General features: G+C 34.0%; 2 protein-coding genes and 1 non-coding gene across 4 annotated transcripts; 1 reads left to right on the forward strand and 2 right to left on the reverse strand.

Moving 5' to 3' along the window:
* Positions 1 to 1,802: 1,802 nt before the first annotated feature.
* On the reverse strand, positions 1,803 to 6,372 carry LOC139867194 (transcription initiation factor TFIID subunit 4-like). Of its 2 annotated transcripts, none has more exons than XM_071855525.1 (13): positions 6,316 to 6,372; positions 5,552 to 5,669; positions 4,771 to 5,192; positions 4,575 to 4,673; positions 4,129 to 4,299; positions 3,882 to 3,958; positions 3,694 to 3,781; positions 3,476 to 3,611; positions 3,329 to 3,384; positions 3,153 to 3,209; positions 2,922 to 3,065; positions 2,602 to 2,815; positions 1,803 to 2,143 (listed from the first exon to the last, which is right to left on the reverse strand). In XM_071855525.1, the coding sequence occupies exons 1-13, from the start codon at positions 6,340 to 6,342 to the stop codon at positions 1,980 to 1,982; spliced, it is 1,773 nt and encodes a 590-aa protein (XP_071711626.1). In that variant the 5' UTR covers positions 6,343 to 6,372; the 3' UTR covers positions 1,803 to 1,979. The 2 variants fall into 2 exon arrangements, with proteins under 2 accessions (XP_071711626.1, XP_071711625.1); XM_071855524.1 differs by having other exon boundaries at positions 4,129 to 4,398.
* Positions 6,373 to 7,972: 1,600 nt separating this feature from the next.
* LOC139869622 (U1 spliceosomal RNA) lies at positions 7,973 to 8,135 on the reverse strand. The gene has a single exon (XR_011766225.1). It is a non-coding gene; the product is annotated as a U1 spliceosomal RNA (small nuclear RNA).
* A 5,617-nt stretch (positions 8,136 to 13,752) lies between these two features.
* On the forward strand, positions 13,753 to 14,511 carry LOC139867827 (putative F-box/LRR-repeat protein At3g42770). The gene has a single exon (XM_071856177.1). It carries the CDS (start codon positions 13,753 to 13,755, stop codon positions 14,509 to 14,511), a length of 759 nt encoding a protein of 252 aa, XP_071712278.1.
* Positions 14,512 to 15,739: the final 1,228 nt, after the last annotated feature.

The following is a 15,739-nucleotide window of genomic DNA, read 5'->3' on the forward strand; positions in this document are numbered from 1 at the left end:
TTTGAAACCATTTAAACCGAATATCGAATCGAAACCAAATCGAAAAAAACCAAACCGAATTTGAAAAATGGTTTTCGGATCGAGAAAAACCGAAACCGAACTTTAATTTGGTTTTTCGGTTTGGTTTTCTGTTTTGAATTTTTTTAATTTGGTTGACCGTAAACCGAATATAAAACCGAATTCAATTTATACAATATTAAATAAATATTTTAAGTTATTTATATTATTGTATACATGTACGAGAAACGATTTTGAATAGATATTTTAACTCTTCAAGTCAAATTCGGTTTACTTGGATTGAAATCCTATTTTAATCTTTAATTTCATAATTTTCCTTTTAACTCCAAAATTTTGAAACTGTAATCATTTCAAGTCGATTTGCTATTCAGTTCAATTTATGTGTGTATGCACGTTGAATCAATCAAATTTATATACACTGCTTTACAACAGTTTATTATTAGAAAGTATACACTATGACTAAAACAGAGAAAGTTTTAGATTTGTTATTGGTATTGGTTTTGTTTATTTTTGATATAAAATGTATTGTATTATGTTATTATATAAGCTTATTTTATTTTCTAAAATTTGTATATATGTTCGATTATATATATTATTTTTGTATGATACTTACAAAGTTAATAATATAATGTTTATTTATATCATGAGAAAAAAGTAAAAGAAAAATCGATGTTGAAGTTAATTTGGTTTTAACCAAAACCGAACCGAATTCAAATTTGGTTTTCGGTTCGGTTTTGGTTTTGGTTTTGATATTTGAATTTGGTTTCGGTTTGGTTTTTGGTTTTAATTTTTAGAATTTCAAAACCGAAAAAACCGAACCGAAAAAACCAAAAAACCGAAAACCGAACCGATGAACACCCCTAATTTTATCTATATATCAACTTTGAAAACGGAAACCGAATTTAAATTCAAATTCAATTTGGTTTTTTGAGAATGTGAGGTCGACTGTATATTATGGTTATGTTTGGCGACGAGCTTATTGGAGTTTTTAGCTTTTATCTTTTATGAAAAAACTCATATTTAATAAAACACTTTGTTTGGTTAAAGGAGCTTATAACTTTTAGACATGGAGAAAAAGCTAAAAGCTACAGGAAGTAGCGTTTAGCTTCTAGCTTTTTATCATTATATTCTTTATTTAACAGATTCAGCTACTTTGCCAGACACTAAAATATACTTAAAAACTAAAAGTTATCAGCTAAAAACTACCAGCTAAAAGTTAAAAGCTACTAGCTACGTTTAAAGCTACCAGCTAGTTTTGTCAAACATACTCTATACATAAATCAAAAATGTGGATTTTCTTGTATTGCGTACTAATTTGTAGTTCGAATTCGGTGTCGATTTTTTCTAAAAACCCAAGATAGTGAAAAAAAAAATTGAACAGCCAAACTTATATTATTATAAAATGACCCAAACTAGGGAGGAGCGAATAGGCTACAAAGGATTACACAACCAAGTAATTCAACACGAAACGCCTTTATACATCAAGAAAACAAAAAAAGAACAAATAAGATCAAATAAAACACTCTTCTTGATTGAACAAGATAGTTAATTAAACAATAAAAATGATACCTATCAAGATGATAAAATCAATGAAAAGAATCATCCAACAAAACATACTTCAGAAATTACACATGGACCACTTTGAAAACTAATCAGAGTTTGCAACTACAATAAAGACAAACGTTCATAAATTTCATGACATTTTAATTCAGATGATCAATACTATACAAAAAAAGGAAGGGTTACAATTTACATTTACAATCAATATTATATACGAATCAAGATTATTATACAAAGCATTAAGTGAATGAATGAATGATCATGAATTTGAAAACTGTATATGCTAGCAAGCTCATAGTGGTGAAATACCACCAACAATATAAACTTTTTATGGATACCAATTTGATGATGAAACGTCGCCATGAATCATGATATCCTTTTTTGCATATGTCCATAAAGACTCAGAAGTTGGAATGCACTTTTTCAAGTAATCGATATGTTAGCGTTGATCTTGACATATGATTCTCCCTTGCAAGAACAGACAAGACATCTTTAATGGAGATACTATGTGTAAGGCTACCACTCTTACCCAAATCTTGATTCTTTGAAGAAGACTTCAAAGGACCTGTGGCACATTTCGTTTGTATGAATCTAAAGGTTCAAAATTGTAGAAAGAATCTGCTACTAATTAAGAGAGCGTCAACAGAAAAAAATGATAAGGGCAAAAAAATGTTTTTTTTTTTTTTTCGTTTCATCAAAGTTGCAATGTAATTCAGAATTCATATAAAATTTAGCTTAATGCTTACGCACTTGACTAAAGGGGATTATATCTTGTGTAAAGGGTTCTAAATAGTAAAGAGATTGTATGAAAAATTAGCAAAGGTATAAAAGGTTAGTGCTTTACATGATTATAACAATCAGAACTTTGAAAGCAATACCAACCCTCCAATAATTGACCAAAGTAGTGTTTAGCTTGCATAATATAAATGGGAGAACATTATTAATTAGTATACGGTATATGCGTATGTGGTGTGTGTGTGGGCGAACTTTTTTCTATGGCAATAAACGAGATGAAATACTAACCAGAAATAGCAGAGACAGCAACAGAATTCGTATAAGTATGTGGATGCTGAGTCAGCTCAGAAGTAGTTGCTGAGTCAGCATCACCATCACATTTCTGGCGAGCCAGCTCAGCCATCAGTTGCCATTTTGAGTATACGTCATCTCCTCCTATAGCTGCTCGTGCAGCAACATTTGCAGCAGAAGTTTTTATTTTATCATCTCCCATTTTCTCCACCTTCAAATATAAATGTTTTTTTATTACACAACATTTACTTTACAAACACATGAAAATGGTTCCAAATAACCTTTTACATCATCTGTTACCTTAAATGATTTCTTACCTCGTCTGTTTTTTGGAGTTGTTCTGCTGCATCAGCCTGCTTCTTCTCCAATTCTTCCTGAGCTTTTTGATTCATTAACATGATTTGCTGTCGAACATCTGATGTGACAACCGTCATGTGCATAGGCTTCTCAAAGTCAACCCTCTACAAATTATTTCAGTCAACTATAATGTTTTAGTATTTAATTAGACTATAATATAAAAAAAAGGATAGCAAATAAAAACTACTAACATGTTTTGAATGTCTGACCAGGTTGCAAATGAATCCACGTAATCTTTCTTCTACACACTGAAAGCCAAGTTGCATAAACATATGTATGATTCCATAATAGACTATCAAGTAACATTAATCAGATAAAAAATATGATTATAAACAAATGTATGATTCCATAATAGCTTGAAGCTCACCAGTGACAAGCAGCGTTCCAAATCAATGCTTTTATGCTTTACGCCATATTTTGCCACTGAAAAACATTAATTAAAAACACAAATTATAAGCCGTTTATAAAAAAAGTTACAGAATCATATACTGCTGATAACAATCCGAGACTTAACTGATTTCAGCCAGTTTCTTTTGGAGAGGAATTTTCTGCAAAAACAGCTTTCCTTCTTCTTCTTGAACAATCTTTCTAGAAGCTTCTGAAACTCGGGTTTCTTCCTTAAAAGAAGAAAATAGTTGTTCTTCTTCTTCCTATTGGATCAGATCATTAGTGAACAAGTTTGTTGTTTTATTTTTCAGAAAAATATGTGTTTCAAGTATTAAGAAAACGTACCCTGAGATTAACTCCACTGACAGCAGTTACATCGTTAAGTTGCTGAATACTTTGATCTGAAAATGCTCCAGATACTTTTTGCTTCTTACTGACGTACCAAATAGTTAAGAAATTAAATAGAAGAAAGAGTAAGAGACGGTCAAAGTCAAATTATAGTCAACTTATAGTTTCTACAAAATTATAACTACCTTTTAGGATTAACAGGTGGCTTTCTAGGGTGAGTCCTTGCGTTATTTTCAGATGTCAATGAAAAGTTTTCAACAGCCTGTATTCAAAAGCTTAACCATTAGAAAACAAATCATCATAATATGAAAATAAAAGAAAGATTCATAAATTTAAATCACCCACCAATACGATTCAAACTACCAATATGTAATGATTGGTATATTGGATAATAAATAAAACCAAAAGTGAGATAAATATAACTGATATTACCATGTTCTGACATTCCAGTTGCCTAGTGATAAACATGGGCTCAGGTTTATTCATAGGCATTGAATCCAAATCCATAAACTCAAACGTGTCATCCTCTGAAGATACTGAAACACCAGTTTCGTGATCAAGTCGACCCGATTTGGGTAAAGATGACCCGTGTGGTGTTAACACCTGTAATTTATGTTGTTGGTCATTCACATCATCCACAAAATCTGATTGGTGCTCAATCACATGTGGAGATGGTTTTTGAGTACTTTGTTCAGCAAAAAGCTAAAAAGGATGATACAATTTGTTAGAAGCATTCACTATCATCTATAAATAAACAATAAAACGTTATACTTAAATAAATGAAAAGACATTATATTACATCTGTATTTATCTAAGTGTCAATTAAAACATTTACTATTTAAACCCCTAAAAAAGATGAAGAGAGGTATATTCGGTACCTGCTTTTGTTGTGCCTTATAGACTGACACCTTAACCGTATGTGGTCCAGCAAGAATCCTCATTTCACGGAGAAATTTAGATTTGCTTATTCTATTAGCCTGGAAATAAAACAACCGTTCAGCATGCTTATTAGTTGATATAACATGCAGAATAATGAAAAACACTTTGCAGATAAGTGGGCCCGCTAAACTATACCTGTAATTGATCATGCAGGTCCTGAAGTTGCATAGCTCTATCTTCATCAAGATGCGTTTTCATAATAGGAAGCACCTGTGCAAAAGGCATCTGTGCAGTATATGTCAGATTCGTTTCATTAGATGATTGGTTTGTAGTTACAGCTTGATGATTAGCCATTCTTTGCAGCTTCTTATTTGGATTCTTTGTCAGATTTAGATCCAGATTTTTATCACTATTCTGCATATTCGTAGCTCGAGAAGTATGAATGTTATGTTGGTCAGATTTTTGGGGGAACAAATCATCCTGAAGTCTCTTTGGTTGACTTATATCACGTGAGGTGTCAGTTATTAAATGTTGACCATTAGCTTCTTCTTTAAGTTTAGAAGTTTTCCACTGTTGAAACAGCTCGCTTGGAGTATAATTGGTTCTGTGAGATAAAGCTGCAATATTGATTTAAAAACTATAAGTATACCAGAACTGAATGTTGGTAGAATCAAAACAGTGATGGAAATAGAACAGGGGAAAAAGCAAACAAGATGATGAATTACACCAAACAAAAGCTATCGTCATCTCAAATTCGTTATCTCGTATGCCATTATGTAAAGATATTGCATATTAACTCATACCAATCTAACAATTATTATGACATGTCAAATCATGCGATCAACATGCCTATGGTTAAGTAACTCTTTCGATTATGTAGCCTTTTGCATACCGTGTATGAGGTCAAAATGTAACTAATTGAATTGATAATATCCACAGAGAAACTATGCAAAACGGTTGAAAAACTGTGACGTACCACCACCAAAATTTGAACTAATTGTAGGCTGAGAGATTAAAGATTTGACCCCCTCAATATCCCTATTTACGACAGCGGAGGATGCCTGAACATCTGTCCCTGAACGCATCTTTTTATCCTGAAAAAATAAGATCACCATAATAAATATAAAACACATCAAGTAAACGCAATTACAATCATATGTGTTTATGACCTAAGATTCCTCAGGAAACTTCATCACATAACGATCAATCAGATTATATACAGAATACAAAACTCACAATATGACATTTTGGTTCTAAGATTAAACATTTCTCTCAAAGTACGAATAAAATTACTTTTTCGATGGTGTAGCAATTTGCGTAGCGTAAGTTTAACGCAATTTCATGTACAACAGATCAATTCAGATCTGCACAATTTGTAACCTCTTGATCAATTTGATCTATTTATATGTATATTTATATTTTATTTTAGCCAAAAAAAAAAAAAAAAATTACAGCAAAATATCCCGTTTCCCGCCAAAAACTTATCACAACTGTGTCAACTGACAATTCGATAATAAAAACCTTTAAGTATGCTAGGGAATTGAAACAGCATAAAACCTAATGTGATTTGGACCGCATTGCGACTAATCAACTAAAATTATACAATAAAAATTATGAAACCCTAACCTACAGATTAAAGAATTTAAATGTGAAGTAAACATTATAATAATGAAATTCTTATTATTAATTAACTAACTTGATTATTGTTGAGTAGATACCGCAGAATATAGATTATGATACCTGATGTTTATAAGGATGCGAAGCCATGATTGAATTTGATCAGAAGAAATTTTGTGCGAAAAGAAGAGCATCTGAATTCTAACATTGCACGATATTTATACGACACAAAATATGGACCGTCCACCTTTGACCCAGTATTTTGGGCTTTTGTTAACATCAACCCTTCTAGCCCATTTTGCAACGGAAATAACTTTTTCAGGAAGAAATATAGGAAACCTTTTTTGGGAAAATCGACTCATGTAACATTGTATTTCAATTTTTTATTACATTTATACTTTTTTTTTTAACAAATTTTGTCAAAATACACCATTCGTTTGAGTAAAAAGTTGTTCTAACTCAGGTTAACATGTTCGAACTCAAAAATTTATGAGTTCGAACTAGTTTGTGTTCTAGAGCCAAAATTTGCACCAAGTTCGAACGACTTGACAGAATTAATAAATCATATAGTCCAACAACATGTACAATATATAAGCCCAAAAGTCCATCCTTTTCTAAAACCAATTGGTGATAGAGGGACTTCTCCTTAGACTTATATGCATACATTTGTTTTTGTCCAATGGCCGATGTGGGATAACTTCCCAACACGAGTTCGAACATATTTGTGTTCTAACTCATGTTCAAACTTTGAACGATCGTATCTTTTTATTCGTAACTCTGATTTAGTCTTCGTTTTTTTTAGATGTGTGTTTTTTTGAATCTATTTGTTTACCATTCGTTCGAACAAGTTTGTGTTTGAACTCAGCATATACACAATGTTTTAAGTCCCAATTTTTATTTGTAAATCAACCTCATGTTGCAATTTACATTTTATGTAATGAAATTTATGGGTCTTTAGGGGATTGTGGTGACCTGAATGTTTCATTTTCATACCACGAGTCCAAATTGATATTATCGTCGTGTTTGTAAATTTGGATTCCCGAATTATGCATATGGGTCAATATAGACTCTTATGACACCATTAAGTTAAGTCGTAATTTTCATGTTAACTAAAAATAAGTCAATAACAAATTTTCAAAACACCAACAATTGCAAATACAACACCAATGCAACTCGAAAAGACCCCAATAGCAAGCTACTATGGTGGACTCTTCCCCATAAAAATAAGATTAATATCGAGTGAATCAATTGTTCACATATCAGATATTAAACTGATATCGCAACTCAAATAAAAAATGAATTAAGGAATAACAGATACTACATTTGATTTAGCACAAAGGTCGAGAAATGTGTGCTTTTCCTCGACTCATGTTTGGTTTTTATAAGGTCTGGCATCTTCTTCGAATCACAGTCCCTCAAGCAACATGAATAAAACATCATATCTCAAAATACCCAACATGAAAGGGGCAGATCACAATTCTTTTTTGTAAAAGCAGTATTTAATATATACTCCCTCCGTCCCAAATCTATTGTCCCCAGACAAAAAACACACAGTTTAAGAAAAAGTAACTGACACATGTACCTTTTTGTTAACTTTTCAGTCTTATCCCTTACTGTTTACCTCTTTTTTCCTACATGAATAAAGTAGGGGTACCAAAGACTTTTATCACATTATTCTTATCCATTTATGAAAGTGGACTATAGATTTGGGACATCCCAAAATGAAATACTAGACTATAAATTTAGGACGGAGGGAGTAAAGAATAGTACTGCATATTGGATAGGGGCCACACGAACGCAAGCCCTGACTAACACAGATTATGACATAGGTTCGACTACTTCAGCCAACCTTAAACTAGCACCTCTTCGTTATGTGCAATGGAGATCACCAGCCTACGCCATGGGCTGTCTTGATCGTTCAAAGACCCCGTCCAGGTAAGTGACTTTTCCATTGCCTTCATTACATTTTATACGACCATCGGCCCCTTCGTCACTTTCTGTGACGATCGCTCCAAATTCATATGGACGAACACGTCATTCATTGATTTCATTGCGAGGTATTTGACCTCTATATGATACGTTTTGTAAATATTGCATTCTTTTGAAAAGGCACACCATAAATGAATATTTAAATCAAAGGTTTTCAACATCTAACGATTTCTACATATAGACAATCACCATAAATAATAGTTTACAACATTACTTCCGTTGACAATGCAGTCAAAATAAGATACCTGGTGATGATTTGGTGAATGCAACGTTTCCTTGAAAAATATGTCATGTAAGACTCCATGCACATAGCTTGTCTAACATCTAAGCAAACAGTGGAAGACTTCTAGGGAACCTGAGAATAAACATGCTAACAAGTGTCAACACAAAGGTTGGTGAGTTCATAGTTTTAATGTTTTGCATAATCTGTACATAAAAGTGGATCACAAGATTTCAGTTGTTCCATCCAGAAATGTTTATCAAAATATTCTACAAAATTGAGCACCCTGGTAACTAAACGTAACGTATATATAATTTGTACCCTTTGTATAATCATCTTAAAAATACACGCAAACCAACGTGTACGCTTCTCAAATAGCATACGTCCGTTAAAAGGCTAGTGCTCTAGCTCGGACGGGGATATCAAGCCCTATGGATCCATATACTACTACTCGCGCCCACCAGTTCTTATAAATGGCAGTTAACAGTTACCAAAGCTAAGAAATTTTCGGTTCAAACTCAGTGTAGAATTTAGTATGTACTTGTATCCATTGCGTTTAAAATAAAGTGCATGTATTCTCAGCCCAAAAATATATATTGCAAAAGCAATTAAAAAAGGGATCAATGAAACTCACACATATAAATATTGTAAATCAGTTAATAAAGCATTTGCATGTATTCTCAGCCTAAAAATGTAGAGAGTAAAAGGGATCATATGAAACTCACCTTAGCAGCATATAAAGTCGTTCACCAAAATGTGACCGAAACTCGGATTACCAAATAACCGTAGATCTCAACGTATCAATATTGTGATTTAATATTTTAGAAAAGTACGTAGACGCAACAGAGATGATAAACACTAGGTTTGACTTGAGAATAATACCCTTGAACATTATCCATAACCTCCTTGGCAATAACCCATAGTTTTCTTAGCTCTATCCCGCTCGAAAACCATTTTGAAAGTGACACGCTCATAACCTCGTCGTAATATTTTATGTATAATATTACTAAAAATATTAAGATTAATAATAATAATAATCTTAACAATATAATAATAATAATAATAATAATAATAATAATAATAATAATAATAATAATAATAATAATAATAATAATAATAATAATAATACAGAGATAAATATAAAAGAAAATGAAGAACTGAAACAAAATCGGGCGAATTTATAGATTTGAGCCACCATCACCCACCATGCGATCGCATGGTTTCATGGGCATACGGCCATGCGATCGCATGGCCAACTGTCACCAGCCTGGTTCGTTTGTTTTTATCTTTGTCGACATAATATTATATTTATATATAATATATATAATATATATAATTAATTATATATTATATTAAATTCACGTGCATAGTTGACTTGTAATTTTCGTTCCAATAAGTCGTACGTCGTCACTCGACTTATGTCCCGGTTCCGGTTTTTCGAACGTCCTTTCGTATACTGAGAAAACTTGTACTTTACGTTTCGTGAATCGTACCTTTGTCAAAATATAGTCTTAAATCATCCATAAACTATACCACTCGAGGTATAACTTATACATTTGAGTGTTTTGGTCATTTACTTTTATAAATCATCGTCTCGCTATTTGTTAATATATATATAATATATACATTTACATTTTGAAATAGTGTTTCAATGCAGCAAAGTTACTGTAGCAAATAGTGATTTTCGAAAACACTGTAGCATTTTGGGTACTGTAGCAATTTGAAAATACTGTAGCAAATTAGTGTTTTACTGATTCATCTTAAATGCTTTAGTTAACTTATTTAAATATCAATCGAATCAATAAACGAATGTTACTATCGTTTACAAAATAACTTGAAATTATATATATGTATATATCTTTTTAATATACATAAATCAGTTTTTAAATACACATTGGAAGTTATTTATAAATAAATTTTAATAATAAATATTTCAACTTATCATATATATTCAAATACGTAGATATTTAAACCAATAAGTTTAATGTACGGTATCAAACAATTAATACATTGTTACCTTTTCAAGTTATAGTATATATGTATCTATTTACATATAATTGTTCGCGAATCGTCGAAAACAACCGAAAGATATTTGAATATATGAAAGTAGTTCAAAAATTTTTAGATTCAGTTTTACAGACTTTCCTTATCGCGTCAGAAATGTTAATCATACAAAGATTAAGTTTAAATTTGATCAGAAATTTCCGGGTCATCACACTTTCTTTACGCCAATGTGGGATCATTGTCACATTTTACAGCTAAACATTTGTAATCATAGTCTCATTTCGACTTTATGTTTAACTTTGCCGCTCCTTGTGAACCCAGATGCAACCAAATTTTGCCCAAGTCTCTGATGCCTTTTGGAGCTATTTACTCTAATTCTAATATATCATTCTAAACTAAATACGACGCCAATTTTCTTATACCACTCCCATGTGACGAAAAAACAGAAACAGAACCACAACTTTTTGCTAATTTCTATGGCATCTATGCAATTTTTGTTAACAAACAACGAGACATGATGGTTTAGACAACCCAAGTAAATACCTGAATAGAATGCTAAGATGTGTACAAGTGAAGAATAAATGAAGTTTAAGAAGAGAATAACAAGTCTTGATCAAAAAAGGTGGACGTTGAAGCAAGAAATGTTACAAAATAGTACAGAAAGGAAGACATTATTGAAGGAATTGGATCAACAATTGAAACTTATTTAATTATGTCTACACCCTAAAAACCAAAACTTATACCTTAAGTCTTGCTTTTTATAACCACCGGCATACTGTTCGTATCAGTCTCTTAATCAACAAATAACCAGGAACATACTCTTCGTAACCATCAATGATGTTGGGTGACACGCACCACGCACGACTCTGCACGCACCGTGCGTGAATAAGGGGCAATATTGCAATTCCGAAAATTTAAAGGCACGTCGTTAAAAGCTTTGCGATTTAGGAGTATTTTCACCGATTTCCCATAATATATTAGGTTTTTGTTATCGTGATGTAAGGCCGTAAGTTGTTAGCCCCATCTCGTTTTGACATACTATTCTTGTGTTCTAAGGGGTTAGCCCCATCTCGTTTGGTTTAATTTGAATGATGATGATATGCTTGCTTATACTGACTTTTCCTCTCACTTCTCACTAGAAACCTTTTTTTCAAAAACAAAGCTCTTTTCCCGATCTGATCCTTTCACTCTTGTAGATCTAGTCACCATCTATGTTTTGTAGCTTTTGGGCATTCCGGACGTCCGGCCACCGGCATCTCGCCGGTGGTGTCGGATTTTTTGCTTTATGTGTAATAATGGCGGCCTCCGGTCACTTTTTCGGCGTTATTGATCTCCGTTCGTGCTCTCCGGTCTTCCTTCAACCTCCAGGCGGCGATTCCGGGTCTTTGTTCTCGGGATCTGGATTTGTTGGGGTTTTATCGGCAGGTCTTCGGAGGTGGTCTCGCCGGTCTTCCACTCCGCTTCTCAGTGACGGTTTCTTTCCTTTTCAGGTTATAGGCGACGAATTCATGTTTGAATTCTACAATCTTTAAGGTAAGGTCTCTGTTTCGTTTTGCGGATTGGTTGTTGTGTTCCGGCGAGTGTTGCCGCCTTGTGTGTTTTCCGGTGGCCTGAGTGTCACCTGCGGTTATTGAGGACGGTTGGCGGCTGCTAGCGGCCTTGATGGTTGCTAGCGGCTGACGATTGTTCTTGGTGGCTGCAGGAGACTACATTTAACGGGTGGGGGTTGCAGCTCTCGCTATGGTGGCTGTTCGGCAGCCACTGGCGGCTGTTGACGGTTACTGTGGCCGGTGGCTGTTGGCGACTGTTGGTGGTTGCCGGTAGTATGTAGTGTGGTGGCGGCAGTCATGGACTGCTGATAACGTTCGATGATCATCGGTTGTCGTCAGCGATCTTTACTTGTTGTTTGTTGGTTGTTTGGATCTGCTTGGTTATTTGTCCTTAGAAAATTTGGCGGAGATGGCCTGGTCTCTTTCGGTTTGATTCCGCGATTAGCGCTGGTTGGTTACTGCTTGTCTGTGTAGTTCATGCCTTTCCCGTAGTCGTGTCTATTCGGGTGGACACGATGTTGTTGCCGACGTGTGTCGACTTAAGTTGACCTCGGAAAATTGATGTATACTGGAGTGTTCTCTCGGGGTCTTTTTTTCCGCTCGAACGGGGTTTCGATCTGATTCGACATGTTTGTGTCGGGTACGAGAGGCTTTTTTGGTTTGCAGGCCTCGGGTTAGGTGCTGCTGGAGTGCCCGGTGTTCTATTTAGTTATGCGGTTCTTGATTAGCGGCGATTGCAGTGTTAGATACGAGTTAGGTTTTATGTATATTTTAGATTTAGGTTTGGTGGTTCGTTCGGTTGTACTATATCATTTTAGATTTCATTTTCAATGTGCTCACTCTCATCCAATGTTATCGTCAATTGTTTGTAAGACGATCAGAGCGAGACCTTTCAATTATATTCGTTTGTATGTACCACCGGATCTTTATGATATTTTATATATATATTAATATTTTCGCCAAAAAAAAAAAAAATGCTTGCTTATAAAATAAAAAAAAAAAAAAAAAATGTATATTTATGTTTTAAAATTTGGACCTATACAAAATTATGGGCTATGTCATACCCTCTGCAACGCCAATTTTCGTCCGTTCCCCATTAAAAAGACCTAATTAATATACAAAAAAAAAAAAATTAAATAAAAAAATTCTACTCATAGGATCCTAAAATCAAAAAACTTTTTGTTTGAATTTAATTGGCGGCAGTCGAATTATAAGTTTGGATTGATAACGAAGAGCTTAACAGTATCAAAAGTAGAATTCGAAGATCAATCGAGTCATATTCTTTCGTTACATTACAGTACGTAAAAAATTGATCTTCAACAACAAATTAGGGTTTATCTTATTATTTTTCTTATTATACATCTGGCAGTCAACAATTTTTATATATATGTAATGTATTTCTAATTAGGGCTTGTAGATTTCTTTTAATTTTACCCAATTTTCATACTTTTTTATTTAAGGTTTGTTTCCGTACTTCCGAATTATTTTGTTTTCGACATCTTAAGCGATTTGGTATGGTTCTTGTAAGTTCAATATGATTATGTCAATATCATTAGAATTAGGATTAGGATGATTATGATTGATGTTTGATAATATTATTAATTATTTTTGGAAGTGAAATCTGTTGTCAATGAACAATGTTCACTTAATATATATTTTGTTTTGCTGCATAATTTGGATATAAACTTGTTTTTACCTTAACTTGTATTTATTAGTTTATAATCATTGTTTTGTAGTACATATTTAATTTAATGAATATTCAATTTGTTTGTATTTCTTCAGCATTCATAGCTTTTTATGGAGGAACTGCAGAAGAGAAGATCACAACCTGGTGATGTCCCAGTGGAGTTGATTCAGCGTATACAATCGTTGTTGCCGCTAAAAGAAGCGGCTCGTACGTGTGTGTTATCCAAGACTTGGTCACACGCTTGGTCTACCATCCCTAATCTCAGGTTTGATGTAACCCTAATGTTTCGTAATGAAGAAAAAAAAAGAAATTTCATTCAGTTTATGGATCGCACTATTTCTAAGTATGTCGTCCAAGACAACATACCAATTGAAAGTTTTGATCTGAGACTAACTGACATCAAGTTGGATTCTCTTGCTTATAAATGGCTTCGAACTGTAGCTGCCCAAAGTTGTTTCAAGGAGCTTTACATCCATATCTGTTATGTTTCTGATAGTAAATTAATACTTCCGGATGAAATATTCTTCGGGAAAAAACTACATACTCTGTGTATAACTGATTGGCGTTCATCACCGATTAGAACCATTTCAGTGGGTTGCAATCCTTTGATCAACTGCGTGTCCCTAAGAGTACTCAAATTGTTCCATGTGGAGATAAATGAAGAGTTACTTGATATGATCAAATCGAAATTACCTTCTCCCGAGATTTTGGACCTTGTTATTCAGAATTGGACTCCGGAAAGGTTGAATTTTACAAGTTTATCATTGAAAAGACTAACCCTCCAAATTCGTGGAAGTAGGCCAGTTGACATACAAGTTTTGTTGGGAAATTACGGCCTCACTAATTCCCACCACCCAACCCAACAATAAACAGTAAAGAAATAAGAACAATACACAACACAAGATTTAACGTGGAAACTCCAAAACAGGAGAAAAACCACCGGCCCCCAAAGAGAGAAATACACTGTATCACAAATTGTTACAATGATATAGACGACTCTCTTAAGCCAACTATACTCTCCAAAATATTTAACTAATACAACTTTCAAACAAGGGTAAGAAAGAAAGAAATAATCAAATACTTAAAGTGTATTGATTGGTGTAATTTGGAAGTAATCCCATAAGCTCCTTTTATAACCAAAGAGATTACTTCCCACTCTTTCCATCCACCGATGTGGGACTAAGCAAAAAACATTTCTTCTACTAGCCAAAAAATCAAACCGACAAATCTCCACCTTTTGGATAGAAGAAGATAACCATGCTTCCACATTGCAAGGATAACCGATGTAGACGCTTCATCGACGACAACTTCAAGATCCTCATCTTCATGTCGTTGACATTATCTCCCAAGAGACAAAACTTGCATCTTCATCGAACATTGTCAAGACCCGACAATCATTGTCATCACAGACAATCATAACTCTTAACAAGAATTATTATACTCCACCATTAAGAGTATAGCACTTAGAATATCACATTCCAAGAATTTCACCTCGGCACATGTTGTTTAACAACCAGCTGAAACTTTATGGTGCAACTTCCCTGTTTGGCTTTTCCGAAAGTCCCATCAGCTACAACATCAGTTTCCACCACACAACCTGCATCAACGCCAAACCAATGCCTATGTGTAATTGTGGAACCGCTAACGAAACATCCCTTTCCACGGTGGCGCGGACACACCATGAGGATGACGTGACTTCAGAGGAATTCGTCACTCTCCGTAACAACGGAGACAATGTTAGCGTCTTTGGAGCCATTTACCGAATTAGCTCCACCTGGACAATTAACCCTTACATGCCCAGTCTTCCCGCACCTCCAGCATACCAGATTCTTTCCGGAGTTTCTCTTCTGCCTATCCGAACACAACAGTACCGTACTTTCTGATGACGAGACCCCGTTACCTTCCAGCCTTTTCTCCTCGGATATGAGCTTGCTAGTAACATCTTCAAACTTCATAGTTTTCTTCCCATACATCAAAATAGGTTTCATGTGTTCATAAGACGATGACAAAGATAATATCAACCTCAAAGCTTTATCTTCATCATCCACTTTAACTCCAATAGCTTCAAGTTCCGAAACAATACCATTCAAAATGCTC

Source organism: Rutidosis leptorrhynchoides, chromosome 9 (genome assembly GCF_046630445.1).
Source record: "Rutidosis leptorrhynchoides isolate AG116_Rl617_1_P2 chromosome 9, CSIRO_AGI_Rlap_v1, whole genome shotgun sequence".
Taxonomy (NCBI): domain Eukaryota; kingdom Viridiplantae; phylum Streptophyta; class Magnoliopsida; order Asterales; family Asteraceae; genus Rutidosis; species Rutidosis leptorrhynchoides.